We start from the raw sequence: 18,381 nt of genomic DNA, 5'->3' as shown, positions 1-18,381 counted from the left end.
TCCAAGCCTACACCAGGAGATTGGGCTGGCACGCTTAAGACTGGAGTGAAGACTGGGTATGGAAACCACGAGTAAGAACTACCTCTCACTGTGACGACAGCTTCACTATGTTGAACTGAGAGCTTGAAAATGACAGCAGGCTACACTGTGACTCTAAGTTACGGAAGACAAGAGCAAAAGTCTTCAAAACGACTTCTGAACATAACATTTGTCCTTGAAATGGGGAGAGGAAGTGGTGGTTTTAACTTAATATTGGTGCTAAAGTCAAAGGGTTAAAGCTGCTTGCTCACTGACCCTCAACTCCTCTTTCTGTGCCACAAGCCTGCACTACTGCTCTGAATACCATCACATGCCACATGTTCATGTAAGCTGTCTTTTCCAGCAGAATGCAGGTTCCTAATAGCCAAGGCTCAATTTTGGCCACCATGAATTCCTAGTGCCCAGAACCAAATTTAAATACATCGTTATTGGATAAAATAATCTCAATAGTTACAACTAAACCACATTTGTTAAAAATGAATTCACCTTCTTTTAAATGTTAGGTTTAGGTAGAAAAACAAAACTCTCTATATAATTCACCACTCTGACTATGGGAACTGTATTTTTAATTTACATCAGAGAAATTAAAAAGTATATGCACTGGTTCTTAGATATAACTTCACCTTAATATGATATGATGCTTCTCTGCTCTTAGAAGCCAAAATATACATGCTTTGATTATGTGCCTAATGTAAATAAGTCTTTCTCCCCAAAACCTGGCCATCTTTGATATAAATAAAAAAGGATACTCTTCCAAGGAAAATGTAATATATATGTATATTCTGTACTTTTTATACTGCTTTATTTTTTTCCAGAAAATAAAGCTGTGAAGTTAAATAGACATTTTTACACTAATGACATTCTAGAATGTTCTATTCAAGACTTGATGATATAATACACATTTTACAGATTTAATTACCTGTATTATCCTTAAAAATAAAAGACTTAAGGAGCTTCCCATGTAGAACTTCAATTTCTCTATGTCACATTCCTCTACATCCCCAAGTTATTCATTAAAGCTCAACAAATTCTGCCAGGCAGAATTGTGTCAAATCATTTGGCACCCCAAAGTAACACACATCAAATGATTAATGGGAACCAGGATCACAACTGAGAAGCAGGACCATAACTGCACTATGAACCAGCCCAGTGGGCCCTAATGCTCCTCTGAAATTAGCCACATAACCCAAGGTATCCCTTTACCTCGCTGCACTGAACAGTCTCCTTTATAGTAAGACAGATAACTTTCCAACTCTGGGTTTATAAATCTTATAATCAGGACTTTTTAGAATTCCTTATTATAAAGAATGGATTCAATCTTTGGTTTGGGGCAGACTGGAGTTCCAGCTCTGAGCCAAGAGCAGAGCAAGTGCTAGTCTGACTCACTGATGCTCAACTCATCCATAAATGTAGGAGAAAATACCAACTTAAGTCTGTTAAGAAAAAAAAAAAGACATTTATAGCAGATCAAAAATAAAGGCACTGTCAGGTGAAGTGGCACATGCCTGGAAGACTGCAAATTTGAGGCCAGCCTCCACAACTTAGCAAGACCCTATCTCAAAAAAAAAAATAAATAAATAAAGAGGCTGGAGATGTGGCTCAGGGGTTAAGCAATCCTAATTTCAATCACTGGAACTAAAAGTACACAAATGTATAATACTGTTCATTTCACAAAGCTATTTATTACTAGTTATGAGGGATTTCTTTATTGTATGTTGTGAAGATAAAACTTATTTATATTACCAGCTACTAAGCCCTTTCTATGTTCTTCAAAGGTAAAAAAAAAAAAGAACCTACCTCACATGAACCCTTGTCAAAAGCTTACTAGGGCAGTAATTCTGATCATGCCCTGTTACTATCATCAACCGTGGGATACTTTCATATACCAAATGACAATGCTGATTCATTTGCTCAGGAATAACACAGTCCCATCACACTCTAACATCAAAAATATTAGCAATCCAACCTAAGCTGCTCTGTGGATTGTGAGCTTTCCTGTGTTCCTGTGGTCCTATAGAAAGAAGATCATCACAGCATCACAGGTAGCAAGGAACTTTCAGGTTCAGGATTGTCATCCTTCTACCCCAAGTAGGTGACCAGAAAAATGAGCTTAAGTGGATATCTCTGACTACTCTCTCTGTATTTATAATCATCCTCCAAATTTCTCCATCATCTGTTTCAGTGCCTCTTAAACTTCAATGGGTATTAAATTTGTCTTTAGATGGGCTATGCTAGCTTAAATGACCTAACCTGTATAAATAAGTTCCTAAACTAAGCTTCTAAAATATACTTGACTAACCACACATCTCTGGACACTTGTTCTAATCCTTTAAATATGTGGATCATTAAAGTGTACTTTACTGTAAGGTAGGACAGAGGTTGTTAAAAGAAAGATAAATAGATTTAAATAATCCTAAAGTGTGAGTTAAATGTCTCAAAGCAAGATTGCATTTAATTTTTGTCTTAAATCTGAGTACAGCCAAGTATAAGAAATAGACAGTAAGCATCTAGAACTGTACATGGCTAGATTGTTATAGCATGTAGGAAGACTATTATCCACAAATTCAAGCAGAAGGGAAAAAAGGCAGATTTTTTTCCCAACATGTGTCTATTTTCTTTTCTAAGATTGGAAAAGAAACAAGGGGGTATCCATATTCAACTGGCCAATTAGCTACGGCTTGGGCAGATATCCCTCTTGGTTATCTTCAACTCACAACTTAAATCTACTTAGTGTATTTTCTTAATAGGGATAGCCATTGATCCTAGATAGTCCTATATCCTCATTTCTCTTATCTTAAAATAAAAATCTTGATTTCCCTTTTAAGAGGCAGATTATTAACATGAAAAAAAAAACATTTTCAACAACTTTGCATTTTTTTTTTCATATATAAAATCAAATTTATAATATTAATCTATTTTAGTGGCAAGGAATTAAATCGCAGTAAATGTTTAAGTAATTTACCTACTGACTTCAAGGACCAAATAACTTCTGTAAACCTAACCTCTTTCCAAAGGAAGAGGTGGAACATCACCTCAACATTTCCTACAGAGGCTTGCTGTGCAGCTGTCAGAGATGTCCATATTGAATAGTCCTACCATCCTTACATTTCCAAATTCAGCCATGACTTGTTATACAGATTTGAGAGGTTACCACTGAGGAGAAAAAGACTGAATGATTAAAATATCAAATTAAGAGAGAAGTTCCTGTCACCCTCATTACGAGATTTAAAAAGGAAAGAAGAGGGTTGGGCCTGCTGAGGGTGGGGAAAGGTGAGCTACAGCTTCTGAAGGGATGAAATGATGATCTACATAAAGTAACAGTCAACTAGCACTCACTTTCACATACCTTTGCTTTTTTTTTTTTAACCTTTAAAGGCAGCATAGCTACCTAAATGTCTCTTCCCACTTTTACTTTTGATTCTCCTTATTATCCCTATCTAGTGAAATAGCAACATATTATTTTCAGAGAAGTCCTGAACACACATTTTCAAACATCATAATGCCTCTTGGGATGTAATGATAATTTTCAGAGATAAATTACATTAACATACACTATCATTAAAACACATATTTACACATCTCAAAAGAACTTTATAGTCCTGGAAAAAAATTTACACAGATCCTCAGAAATATTTGCTCTGAAAAAAAAAAAATCAGTGAACTTTACTTACTTGTATTGATCAGAAATTGATTTGACACACCAGGATGATCTACATCATGTATTGCACTAGCAAAAATTGCTGCAAGAATCTCCAAATCTGTAAACACAGCCTGGAAAATCAGATAATATCAATATTACTATTATATAAGAATATAAATAAAAAGTATTAATAAAATGACAAATGACTTCCTAGAATTTAAATGGAAAACAAACCTTCAAATATGTTATCACCATGTATTATGAACAGACTTTTAGCTAATGAGGTACCTATAAACTTTTTAAGCATAATTCTGGAAGAAAATATTTCAACTTCATTATATCTGAGGATCATTATACTTTTTTAAAAATCAGAAAAAAAGAATGTCTTAATAAGACATGGGAAATTCTTTTCTTGGATCCAAATCAGGATTTCTCAACCTCAGCACTGTTCACATTTTGTGTCAGGTCACACTATGTGTGATGATGTCCTGTACTGGTACATTATAGATACTTAGAAGAATTATTGGCTTGACCCATGACATGCCAGTAGCATATATAAACAAAAATGTGATAGTTTTGACAACCAAAAATTTCTCCAGGCATTCCAAGTGTCACTAGACGTTGAGGGAGGGGGGAAAAAGGGGCAAGAAATCATCTACAGTTGAAAACCACTCATCCAAATGATGAGGTATTAACACAATTTCATGCTGAGAACAATGCAAACTATATCCAGAAAGAGAATCTTTTCAAAAATGATTAAGGAAATCAAATTGCTTTAGTAAACACTTAGCAGAATAACATTTTAGGATTTAAAAAAAAATTAAAGTATTTTTTCCTAATAAATTCTATGGAAAATATCAATGCATTCACTGTTTACATTTTATAAATTAATCATTCTTTGAACTCTAACTTAAAAAGTCATCAAAATGAATTCCCAGAAAACAAACAAAAGTCCAGATGTGCATTATTACGTGTCCACTGGGATCATTTCAAAAGAAGAAATATAAACAGATGAATCCCTAAATCTCTGACCCACTTTTACAGACAAATTCATCAAAGCTGCAACTGTTTTATTAACCACAACATTTCTCCCCTGTAAGTCAACATATTTCCAATAAAGCCAATTACTATGTGCATCACAAATTCCTCAGTTTGAAAGTTTAAGACACTCATGAATGGCAAGTTAGTGTTCTTAAGGTTTTTAAAAACAGATTTACCTCCAAAGCAGGTGTAGACAGTAGCACATGAGTGGACTGGACAACATCTGCAGCATGGATGTTGTTATGATAGGCCACATCAGCATGGTAATGGTCTTCAAGGGTCATAAGGTATGTAATTAGAGTGTCTACTGGAATTTTAAATGTTTTTAACAAATCCCGTTCCTGTAGGAGAAGATATCCTTGTAACATTTTTGTCTTTATATTTTTTTAAAAAATGTTTCACACAGAATGTTAAAACAAACAAACACCCCCCCCACCCTCACACACACACACACACACACACACACACACACACACAAACCCACCAGGGCTTCCTACAGATGACTCAGAAACAGAAATAGCACTTTCCCATGTTTAGTGAGAGAAATGGAAATATTTGGGAAGATCGAGGAACTTACGGGACAATATCAGAGTTGAGTTGTCCTTCTGGAGGACAATACTGCTTTATCCAAACCTAAGGTCTCAGGAATGTACTGCCTACTATAAAAGCTTCAGTATCCCATGACCATGGAGGCACCAGCGCTGGAGCACCATTGCCTCATCCCCACCAGCCCCAACCTCATTCTAGAACTGGAGTTTCCCATTCCAGTCCCAGTGTATCAGTAACAGACTCAAATTCTCATTAAAATCCCACTCTGAGCTGAGGCAAGGGTTCCACAAGAAAAAGTAGTGGATATGGAAAAGGTAGTAGCAGATTAAAGAAATTATGTTCTGAGGTTAGTCTGCAGGGAAGTTACTCATTTTTTAAAGTTAGCACTCCATTCCCTATGCAAGTCAGGGTCATGAAGATGAATCTTAAACTGTTGTTTTAATGAATTGCTTCATTCTCCCATATCACATCTTTTTCTTAGATGGAAAAAAAAACAAAAATAAAATTTATTTGTGTTCTACCCACACTCCACATTTCTCTACCTTTATTTGTCCCTTGGAAAAGGAACAGATAAGGGAAAAGATACTATCAAAATGAACAACAACAAAAAAGAGTGAGGGGGGCTGGGGTTGTGGCTCAGTGGCACAGCATTTGCCTAGCATGTGGGAGACCCTGAGTTGATCCTTAGGACCACATAAAAATTAATAAACAAAATAAAGGTATTGTGTCCAACTACAACTAAAATATAAATACTTTAACAAAAAGGGTGAGTGATAAGGAAGACGAAATGCATACACTTTTCATAGACTCAACAGTCAGTCCCTGCACAAAAGAGATGTGATAGAACTGCTATACCTGAAATATGGTGTGCATGATAACAGTCAGAGGCCGGTTACCAGACAACTCAGCTATTCTGAAAACATGAAGACCCCATTTGTTCACATCTTCTAGTTCCTGGCATTGAAAAATGACACCAAATAATTAGAAAGTGGAAGAACATGAGGCAATAAAACACAAATATTTAAAAATCTAAAAAATTGTTAGATATTTTTAAACAATGACTCATTTTAAATATAAACAATATACCATAAAAATAAAAGCAAACTTTAGGAAATTTTACTTAAATGTACTGAAAACAGAATAGCATTGCTTTGTAATTCTGACAACACATCACGTTCACAGATTTTGAATATTTGAATATCAATCCCAAAGCATTTCTTCAATAGATAATATTTACTCACAGAAACTTAACTATTCTTGTACAACCCAGAAGAGATGATAGACTTCTAACTTCTTCAGACCAAAAATTAAATGAAGATGCAAAAAAGTAAGAAATGTGTACTAAACCACCTGTCTAAATCCACATATTAATAAATTCAAATAACTGAAAGAGCTTTATAAAGTGCTTTTCCATTTTCACAACAAACTCATATAAATTAATGAACTTTTCCATCTATTTAAAAGAGAAGAAATCAAAATTCATGCAAAACATCACTGCATACTTATGATTACACTCTCTGAAATTATCTTACCTTGGCCAGAACATCTTCTTGTTCTGTTTTAACTCCAAACCTTGGGATACTTGAATTAGTCAGACTAGAACTATGCATCAATTTCTTGACTCCACTGATCTGAGACATTGGCCTTTTTTTTTTCTCCTTTTCCTTCTGAGTTGGAGAAGGAATTTCCACTTCATGTTGCTTATCTTAAGAAATTTAGAAATTGTTCTACAATTATTATGAATTCTACTTTAAAAAAACACAACATGCATAATTAGGCAGCATATAATTAATCACTGGGAAATATTTACAAGTTATACTTTTCTAATAGAGTTGAATATTCATAATTTGATGAAAACTTGATATCCTCACATACAAAATTAAGCAAATAAATTCCATAATAAAGTAATTAATATCAAATGTGTCCAGTGGTTACTTCCTGATAGATCACCCAATGAAAAAAATCATGCAAGACTTAATCATGATAGCAGACTCACAGAAAGTACAATTCTTGATTATTTGCTCTGTTCACCAACTCCATTACTGTATGACAATAACCTAGAGGCTTGAAACTGCTCTTGCCAACTAAGGATTTCCATTTTCAACACATACTTTAAAATAATAAAAACTTCAAACACAAATGTAATAAAAATAGCAGTGTACAAATCTAACAGCTAATTAAAACCGATCAGACTATGGGAATTGAAGCAGCATTTTTTGAAAGAAAATATAGGTTTCCCCTTTATTTCCTGTTATTATAGAAATAAGCTTTCTAAGGAAAAAAAATTCAAAGGGAAGTAGTTCCTTTTGACATTTGACAAGGTAAATTAAAAAAAATTGAAAATGGAAACAAGCATATTCAGTGACTTGAATACCTCAGATCTTTTCTTTTTCTATACCACAGTGAGATAAGTTATGATGTAACCAAGTTTTATGGGACCCACAGAGAATTCCAATTATAAGTTATTAAGTGATTTTACATCAATGGTCTTTATCATTTTCTACAGTAAAATCAGATATCTTGGTACATTCATTCTTCCACTATTTCAAGCAGTCAGCAAACCTACCCATTCTTGTACATTGTAAACATTCATGTCTGTTCAGTAATATGCCAATCAGCCATTAGAACAGTTTTGTTTTGAAAGTAAATTTAAATCAATGATTTGTTCAAATTACTGATTTTCACTTATTGCATTTTCTTTCTGCTGATGAGGTAGAGGGGCTGCCCCAGAACATCATACTTTCAGCTATTATTAGCACACTGTTCTTCAGCAGTTGCACTGTACTTGCTCACTAGATTGCCAGGCGTGGTATGCATTAGACAATCAAGTCATCAAGGACGGGACTATTTCTAATTTATCATTAAGTACCTAGTGCCTAGCCAGGGAAGCATTTAAGAAAAATTTGTCAAATGCATGCTTAAATATCTTATAAAATACATTGTACTGTTCTGTATTATGAAAAAAACTGTCTAGGAATGTAGCTCAGTGGTAAAATGTTTGTATGTGTGAAGACCTGAATTTAATCCCTGGCACCACTGAGTAAATAAAAAAAAATTACTTTGTTACCTTATATTCTAAGGCTTAGAAGTTTACAGTATCAAATTATTAAGATAATAAGTACAAACGGAATTTTTGACACTTATTTGGTTTCCAAAATGAGTTGGTGCTTCAATCCCTCTCCAAAACCCAACAAGCAAATAATTCAAAAGAAAAATTTTAAGCTGCATGGAGTTACTCTCACCTAAGAATGTGTTTGATATGTACTCCGACACTTGGTTTCCAGACCGGCTCATTTCAGAGAGATGGGTGAGCTCCCGATTAAGCATTCTTTTAAACTGAAAAACCAAAAGGTAAAATGAAATAACAGAAGAGGAAATTTTAAGTGAAATAACATAAGCGTATCCTGGGACACAGAAAGATACATCCTCAAAATTTTAAATTTTCTTGACAATTTAGAGGAGAACTCTTCAACAGAACCTTCAGCAATCATAGGAAAGAACCATAATCTGTGTCATTTGTGACAGTGGCTGCCAGGCACAGATGGCTGCCACACACTTGAAATGTGGTCAACGTGATCAAGAAACAGAATTTTGAATTTCATATAATTACTCTCAATTTAAATAGTGTGTGGCTGGTGGCTATGACATTGAATAGCTCAGATTTTGACAATCAATGACATTAGTAAAAACAATTATACACTTTAATGTATTATTGGTATTTAGATAAAAATATGATTTATAAGCACACAAAAGTGTTTTCACATGACTAAGCATGGTATATTTTTATCATTTGGTTTATCATTACCAGAAATGAATATATAAATAATATTGGTCAAAGGTTAAAATCTGATATTTTACCCCATAGAAAACTTTAATAGATTTGAGTACTTTTGGGGAACTGAGGAAAAATAAAACTTAAATAAACACTACATAATATATTCTTTAAAAATTTTTTTTTCAAGTAAAAAGTACAAGGCTTTTGGTTCTCAGCATTCACAGAATTTGCCAACCCAAATCCCAAGTCATGAAACAAACAAACAAACAAACAAAAACCCCATAAATTTTCATTATTGTATTTTATTACTTTGCAACTTATTTTACTAAAGCTACAGTGCTTGTTTTATCCAAAGACATTATGCGGCATTGCCAACATTTTCAAAGATTTGATACTTCCCTGCACATCCGCTTTTTTAAAAAAATCTTTAATAAAATGTTTTAATTCTTTTATACTTAAACACATTTAAATTTTATCTAATCATGCATGCTCAACAGTCATACATGGCTAGTGGCTAATGTACAACTTAGAGATTTCAAAACGCATCCTTGGTTTATCACAATCTAATATATATAATGCATTTACTACTTTCCAAAAAAAATGATAGAACCTTAAAAATTTATACTCTTCCTGTTTTTTTCCTTGCAATTTACAAATATCATAACTATTATGCCCACTGTTTTTCAATTATATTTGGCCACCTACTTGCCATTTAATTTTAGCTCATCATTTCTTCCTGCCTCAGTTTTTTTTTCTTCTGTCAAATATTTGGTGCTTGAAGAACTACTTTCATATTTCTTTAAAGCAGGTGAATTAATGGCAAATTCTCTTATGTTTTCTCCTCTTCCTTGAAAGTATCTTTATTCATATTAGAAACTTTGAAGGTTAATTTTGCTAGGTAAAACGTTCTAAGTTGACATCTATTTAACTTCAGCCTTTTTGAGTTGTTATTCTGCCTTTAGCTTCCACTGTAATTATTTTGATTGCTTTTCCTTTAAGGGTATTGCTTGCTGTTGAATCTGGACATTAAGTCTATGGCCATACAACCTTGAACATGTCCAATCTCACCTGTATCTGAATGTTAAGATTTTCTTTTGCCACCATTTCTAAAAAGGTATTCTATTAGGATAGTAGATGTATTTATTCTTCCTTGAATACATCCTCTCGGGAGTTTAGGATATTTTGTATCTTTGCCTTAATGTCTTGTATCAACAGTGAAGATATTCAGCTAGTAGTTAACACCTCAGATATTTCTTCTAATATATTTTCTCCTTTCTTCTTCCCTCCAATATGTGCCTCAAGTTTTATTATAGACACATTCTATATTATTTTTCCTTGTTGCTATTATTTTATATTTCTTTCTTTCTGTGTAAATATATTCTACTGACTTAGTTTCCTGTATACAATACTGTGCCATTTCTAATATGATCATAAACTCATTTAATCTTAATACCCATACATACAGCAACTCAATTTGTTGGAGTGCTATACCCTTAAGCATCTTTAGACACTTCTCTTGGCATTTTCATTGCCGTTAAGTCATCTCTTAACAAAGAATTGACAGTACTGACATAGTAGTTGCTTCTTAACATGTCTTCCTTTGACTTTGAAAACAGCCCAATTAGTCTTTTTAAATATGCTTTTAATATTTCTCTTAACATACAGAAACAATATGTTTTTCAATATATAAGGTAACTGCTATTAGAAACTTGACCAAAGCCAGATACATCACTCCTTATCTTTAGCAGCCTTTAAGTGGTTGAGCTTCACTAGAAATTCTCATTTAAGTCTGGAGAAGAGCAGTGAATTTATCTTTTAGAAATGTTTGAAATGCAATTATTCCTCAGTGTTGAATTAGCTTATTTAGAATGTTCAAAAAGTACTGATTCTCTACATTATTGTTACAATGATGACCTAACTCAATGTAGTTAAATCTCTCCAAAAGTCAATCTTATTGATCACCTAAATTAGGCATAAGGATTGAACTCTCCCTACTAAGCACTGCAGAAGGTCATCACAACAACAAATCAATAAACTGCTGGACACAGTCATGCATACTAGCACTCTCTAGATGTCAAAAACCAACTGGTCATGATAAATACAAGTTATAGTTGTCAATTCAGAGGTCTAGGAACCTTATTCTCAAACCCAGGAACACAATGGTTACCTTCTTACTCTACTTTCTTTTTGTAACTTCTTGTTAATTATAAAATGCACATGTGATAGAAAACCCAGAATTCAATACAGAAGAAAGCAAGAAACCATGTAAACCCAATACTTAGAAATAATCACAATCAGTTATATTTTCTTCTATGCCCTTTTTTAACCTCTGTGAGATTTTTCAATTAAAAATTGGCATCATATAACATATAAAACATGGTTTCTTCTTGTTTTCACTTAGCATGTTATAGTATCATCTACTAGAAAGGCCTTCTAAGAATATTCGTAAGATGTTTGCAATACTGTTCAAATTTTTTTCTGTCCATCTTATTAAATTATGTATCCTTGAGTAAATTATGGGTTACTGATTAATTAAGCTAATGGAAAGTGTCTTGTATTTAGTCTGGCACATAATAGTGGCTTAACTTATTTGAGTTCTTTTTCCTAGCCCTCTTTTTGATACTCAGTTCCTATTTTTGTGTATTTTTTAATTGATATTAATTTTTATGATTGAAGAACATGCACTTGAAGGACTTGATTATAGTTATGACTAGCTAGCCCCCTCTTCATCCAATCTCATAAAAGAATTTAAGACATAGAGGAAACTATGTTCAAAAACATACTATATCATATATAATCTCACACAAGTTAGAGAGTGGACAACACATCGTGCTTTACAGATGAATCCACCTTTGAAAACATCCATTAAATAGAAATACACACACACACACATACACACACAAACACACACAAAAAGACAGTCTGCTATTAACATTTGAAGCATGCATTCAAGTAAGTATCTTTTTGACTAGACATTGTCCCTGTCATAAGCTGCAAGTTGCTATAATCACAAAGTCCTTTTATGTAAAAGGTGTGAAATAGGCAGTCTTTTCAGCCTCTGCTAGCCCCTCAGCAGTCTGTACAGGGAAGGTGTCCACTTGCCCTCTGTCAATGTAACTAAACACTAAATCTTCTGGGGCAAGTGGAAAAATTAGATGAGGATCCAGGTATTCACAGACCCATCTTCTAACTTGTGCACAAGCTCTAACTTAGAAGGAATATATTGTCATATGCACAAATAGAAAAATATTTGTTATCTGCAAATCTGGGACACAAATTACTGATGCATAATTTTTCTGGTGATTAAAATATATAATTCATCAAAATAGCCAGTTATTACAGATAAATAAAGCAAAAAATGCCAGAGAATCTATTGTGTAGACTGAATAAACGAGACTGCATATTCCATTGAATATTTCACATCACACATATTATGCCCAGACTATTCCTTTGTTTTTGTTCAAAACAGTGAGAATGCAGATCTGAATGGTGTGTTTTACATTTCAGAACTACAGTTCTCCGGTTTACATTCCCGATTATATTTAAGTTCTATATTTAAGATTGTTAGGGCTGGGGCTGTAGACTAGTGGCAGAGCGCTTGCCTAGCATGTGTGAGGCACTGGGTTCAATCCTCAGCACCAAATAAAAATAAACAAATAAAGGCAATATGTCCATACACAACTACAAAAAAAAAAACTTAAAAAAAAGATTAAGAAAACAAAATAAGACAAATTATGTCCATCTCATTCCACCATCCTTAACCTAAGTACATGTATGAAGATATGAATGGTGTGACTCCACTTTGTGTACAACCAGAGAAATGAAAAATTGTACTCTATATGTGTGCTATGAATTGAAATTCATTCTGCTGCCATGTATAAAAATTAGAATAAATAAATAAATTAAAGAAACAAAAATATAATTAAAATATTTTAAAATATAGTCCTCTGAAATCCTGAATCATGCCATTGTGCTACCGGATATCTATATATTACATATCCTCCTAGTATACATTCAAGAAGGTGGTACAGCTCAAACAGAAAGAAAATGCTTATATTTAGCTATGATTTTCTGCTAAAAATTCATTTAATTTGCTGTTCTGTGACAAGTTTGGAATACATAAGTACTACTACTTAAATTTAAATTGGCTGCATAAAAATAAAATCTTCAAAATGCATAAGACCATGTCTGTATATTTAGATTCTTGGAGGTATTGTTCATACCCCAAATATAAACATGAAGCCTTTAAAAAATGTATCAAATATGAACTGGCTAAAAGCTAAGAGATAAATTGAGGAGTGAGAGGGATATGGGTGTTTTGGGGGTTACTTTCTATACTTTTCTGTATTTAAAAAAAGTAGCCAAGAAATGCTTAGCAGAATCCACATAATGAAAATCGATATATTTAAAAACATTTTAAAAATCTGGACCATCCATAAATTTAAACATTGAAATGTTTTCCAAAAATTCAAGAAAATCTCAAAAGTAAAGGGGGAAATGTCCTTTAAAATAAGAAAAGAAACAGATAAAATATTTCAAACTTCAAGTCCTTAAAGTAATGGAAAAATGAATCTTTAAAAATTTGTGCAATTGCCTCAATAATCAAGGATGAGCCTCACTTTCTGAAGTGATACTTCACCCAGAACTGAACTAAGTTTTTCTACCTTTCACTACCATCATGGAGGTAGAACACCATGCTATCATTACCACAGAACAGGCAAAAAGCTTGCTAAATATGAACACATTCTTATTAAATTCAGTGTATTAATTCACTTCTTGAGATTAACAAACGCATCATCATCATACAAACTTTTAAAAATAATTTTACACTAAGATAATCAATTTTCATTTTGAGACAAATATCAATGTCAATTTTAATGTCATCTAGAGTTGTATATCCAAAGATGGAAAAAAAAAATCTTTGTCATATTAAAGTAGTACAGGCATTTAGCAAGAGCCATAAATTAACTGTATAACCTTAAACTGTTACATGTTAATTGGAATCCATAAATCAGAATAGGAAATTTGGCTAAAAAATTATTTGCAAATGAATTTTAAAGCACAACACAAACTTATACCATATGACAAACAGAAGAATCACTGCACATCAAAAAGCTATTTTAACAAACTACACATGATAAAAAGTTATCCAATCTTATCTTGAACACCAAAAACCCATATTTCTTTCATAGTTTGTGTAAAAGGGAAAAATATAGAATTGCTTAAAAGGCTTAAATACCATCATAATTTGTTAACAATATCTGTTATGTAATCAGAGTAACCAGGAGTTTTCAAAGGAAAAATCAATCTTACCTTTATGTAGCCCCAAGACACTGACAGCAAATAGTTTGCTTCAGGCATTTTTGATTGCTTATCAAAAATGCTTATATATATGATAAATATGTTCAAAAATATTTGTATCTTCAAATCCTTTATACTTTCACAATCCCCGCAAGCCAGTGTGGGATTTTAAAGATTTTGGTAATTAAGTATACAAAAGAATGCCTCGTATTAGGTTCCATCCAGTCATCTTCCCATTAAATTCATGCCATTTGTAAAACTCCAGAATGGAACAAAATTCAACAATTATTCTGAATAAAGAAAATCCATGTGATAAAAGAATAGCTAAAGATCTAAGGGTCTGCATCTTTCTTTCTCCCAGCTCCAGGGCTTAATGAATAATGTATATCAAGATGCTTAGCTGCAAGAAAGATTAGTTCTGTCAAAAGCTACCAAATAAGGAACTGCAGGGAAGCTGGGAAGAGTGACAAGAAACCCCTCCCACAGAACCCCAACTATGCACCAATCCTATTCCATCCTCCAGAGTGTGAGGGCAGGGGGTGTGGACCTGGCGCAGGCTGCTTTGTGATTGGCTGGCGAGGGCGAGCCTCTGGGGAAGAGGTTTTCCACCTGACCCGGTGAACGCCATTTAATAATGGTCTCCCTACAGCTCGGAGGCTGCGTGAGAAAGATGAATGGGGCTTCCCTCTTACAGAGATGCATAACGACCATGACACCATTCAAAATCCGCAGCTCATTCTTAGACAAGGACTTCTGGAACCTTTTCTATGAATTTTAATATTCTTGGACTTTACTTGCATCCACATAAATGCTGCTCTGAAAGACAAGCATGCATTTTAATTACTTTCCTTTCTCAAATCCAAAACAAGTGGCTTCCCTGGTGACCTAGATATAACCATGGTTCTCCCCCTGTTCATAATAAAAGCTAAGGGATTAGAAAATGTGACCTATGCCCAGAATTCACAAATGCAATGATGCAGCCTCTGAGCTTTATGGTATGGCTGGTCTCAGGTCCCTTTTCTTTTTTTCTTTTCTTTTTTTTTTTTTTTGGTGGTGCTATGTGTGCCTGAGCTCTTTAATTTCCAAAATCTTAATGTAGAGATGATTTATTATAAATCTGACTTGGGAGAAAATGAATCCAAAAGCTAACAAGCTGTGTATGGATAAAGAATGCAATGTTTTGTATATAGATTTCAGGATCTATATTTTGATCAGAAGGGAACATTTTTGTGGCTGTAAACTTAAAGTTAAGTGTGGCTTTTAGGAATACAGAACTAAGCTGAAGAGTAATCACAACTATATAGAATGTGATTCTTTCAGGAAAAAAACATTTTTATGTATGGTTTAGAGTAGTATTACTCTGTAATTTTTATATTAAAGAGGTCTTTTGTATGAGAAAAGGGGGAAATCTTGCTTTTGCCCTATTTTAACATAAAATCCTGCCCATTCTCCCTCATCTCCATCTCAAAGTTTTATTCTCAACTCTTTTGTAACTTAATGATATGATTACTGTACATTCTTCCTGTCATTGAAGTACTTCTGTTGTTCAGGTTTGTCTGTCTTAGATAGTATGCCCTCATCATAAATATAGCAGTTCCTCCTTGTCTGCAGTTTCACTTTCTACAGTTTTTTAGTCAAAACACATTAATTGGAAAATTCTAGAAATAAACAGTCAGAAGTTTTAATAACTTTGATTTTGGCATATTGTTAAAATTATACTATTTTATCTTGAGTTATGGTTGTTGATCTCTTATTAGGCCTAAACTTATAAATTGTATCATTATGTTTGTACAAGAAAAAATATAGTATATTATATGTAGGTTTTGATATTCTCTACTGTTTTAGGCAGCCAGTGGGGGTCCTAGAACATATCCTCTGTAGGTAAGAGGGGGACCACTGCATTTCCTTCATCTTTGAAATTCTATTGATTACCTGATGCTAAAGTTCTTAGTTGCTATTTACACCCCTTGTGTTTTATTCCCTAAATTTCTCTTAATCCTTTACAAAAGATAAGAAAAAAGGCAAAACTTTTTTTTTTTAATATGGTCTTTCATCCTCCTTACCTTCTTTGAAGTGTTCAGCCTTGTTTGATCACTCTTAACACTTTCCCTGAACTCCCAGGGTCCTGAACTTCTTTTTTTTCCACTGCTCTGACCATCCCTTCTTTGCTTTCTTCTATTAATCCCCTAACTCAGGATCTCCACAGACTCTCCCAGGCCTACACTCTTCAATGACTACTTCTAAGTTGAACATTAGTACTGTATTTCGAAAAATATAATACTCTTCCCTTTCAAATGTCCTGCCAGTCACGTCAAACTTTTTCAAAACTATGAAACATTTTTCTATTTAAAGTAGTTCTTATCATAACTAACTCCCATTGCAGTCAGGGGGCCCATGTTGTATCCAGTGTCTCAGATGAAATCCGTGACTCCTATCATCCAATAGGTGTCTCATGTGAGTCACACACTGTCAGGTGTTTAATATAAATCATCTAACTGAATCCTCGAGTAACCCTGACATGTTCCCCTCTACCACATTACCTTCTCTCCTTCCCCAACATTGTGACCAAGTCCTATCTTTCATAAAATGCCATTACTTTCCTTTTGTTCCTTTCTATTCCCACTTCCGTCATATCAATCCAAATACTTAAAAGAGTAAAATAGAAAATACCTTCAATTTCATTCCCTCCAATCTCTCATTTCCACATAAACAAGACACTTTGAGAGAAAAAATAAATTTCCCAAATTCACCCAGCACCTGGACTCTAATCCTAACTTCTAAATTGGTTAGTGCAGCAGCTAATCTGCAAAAGACTCCTAATGAGTCACACCACTCCACTATGCTGAATCTGAGCTGGCCTGTATACTCACAGGATGATGCATGACTGCTGAGGCTAAGTCACAGAGGCCTTGAGCTATCACCTTGCTTTCTCTGAATTTGCTATTGGAATCCCTGTGCTGATATGTAGGAAAGTATAGTGTGGGGGATATGGAGAGATTGTGCCTGCCTAAAAACAAGCACACACATCTGCCCAGTCACCAACCAGACCAGAGATGAAGAAGCCATCCTGGTCATGCAGCCCAGTTTAGCTTTCAGATGACTCCAGCCCCATCCACTACCTGACTGCAACCACAAGGGACCCCAAATGAGAATGTCTAGCCATGCCCACAAAATCATGGAAACTAGTAAAAATATATTGTATTTCAAATTTGAAGTGATTTATTATACAGCAATCAATAGCCAGAACAGTTAGGAGGATTAAATGAAATGTGTAACTCTACATCATGTACAACTAGACAAATGAGAAGTTATACTCCATTTATGTATGATGCATCAAAATGCATTTTACCCTCACACATACCTAATTAGAATAAAATAATAAAATAAAAAAATAATATATGCAAAGCACTTGAAATAATGATATATAATAAAACAAATAGATATCAGATGATATTAACAATAATTCCATTATCATACCAACATTTTAAAAGTAATGTCTTAGTTACAGACAGACACAATATCTTTATATTATCTGTTTTTATGTGGTGCTGAGGATTGAACCCAGTGACTCACACATGCAAGGCAAATGCTCTACCAACTGGGCTACCACCCCAGCCCCATACCAGCATTTTTTAACTCTCAGACTACTACTTTTCTTAATATACTATGTTTCCTTTCATCTGCATCATGTCACTCTGTGTCTCAGGTCTGAAACTCTGTCATTGAATCTCCACTATTTTCTTGCTTCTGACCTTCCCCCCTCCAGGGCCATACTGATTTCCATTGCCAGACCTCATTTCCTCAAATCCAGCCTCAGCCTGTAACTTCAAAGCTAGTAACCCACCACCTACTTCCTTCCATCTACATTCCTCTGTGGGATCCAGATTGCTGCTCCTAATCCCTAAATGCAAAACTGTTTTCAGCTGCTCTTTGACATCTCCGTTCTGTCCCTGGAAGGCTAGAATTCCACCTGTCTCTTGGAGCAGCAGCCCCCATTTCCCTATCTTTACTAGCTCCTTCCTCCTTCCACTCTGCC

General features: G+C 34.1%; 1 protein-coding gene across 17 annotated transcripts in view; it reads right to left on the bottom strand.

The window, feature by feature from the left end:
- Pde4d (phosphodiesterase 4D) overlaps positions 1-18,381 on the bottom strand; it is a 1,424,195-nt gene that overhangs the window by 11,407 nt on the left and 1,394,407 nt on the right. For 15 of the 17 annotated variants that reach the window (XM_048800091.1, XM_048800095.1, XM_048800089.1 and 12 more), the window contains 5 exons: positions 8,512-8,605; positions 6,802-6,974; positions 6,125-6,223; positions 4,897-5,061; positions 3,711-3,810 (listed from right to left, as the gene is read on the bottom strand). In XM_048800091.1, the coding sequence (XP_048656048.1) occupies positions 3,711-3,810; positions 4,897-5,061; positions 6,125-6,223; positions 6,802-6,974; positions 8,512-8,605 (631 nt within the window). The other 2 variants (XM_048800102.1, XM_048800101.1) reach the window with 2 other exon arrangements.

The sequence above is a fragment of the Marmota marmota genome, unplaced genomic scaffold, assembly GCF_001458135.2.
Source record: "Marmota marmota marmota unplaced genomic scaffold, marMar, whole genome shotgun sequence".
Classification (NCBI taxonomy): domain Eukaryota; kingdom Metazoa; phylum Chordata; class Mammalia; order Rodentia; family Sciuridae; genus Marmota; species Marmota marmota.
The sequence above is the reverse complement of the archived record's forward strand: the minus strand, read 5'-3'. Positions and strand labels throughout refer to the sequence as shown.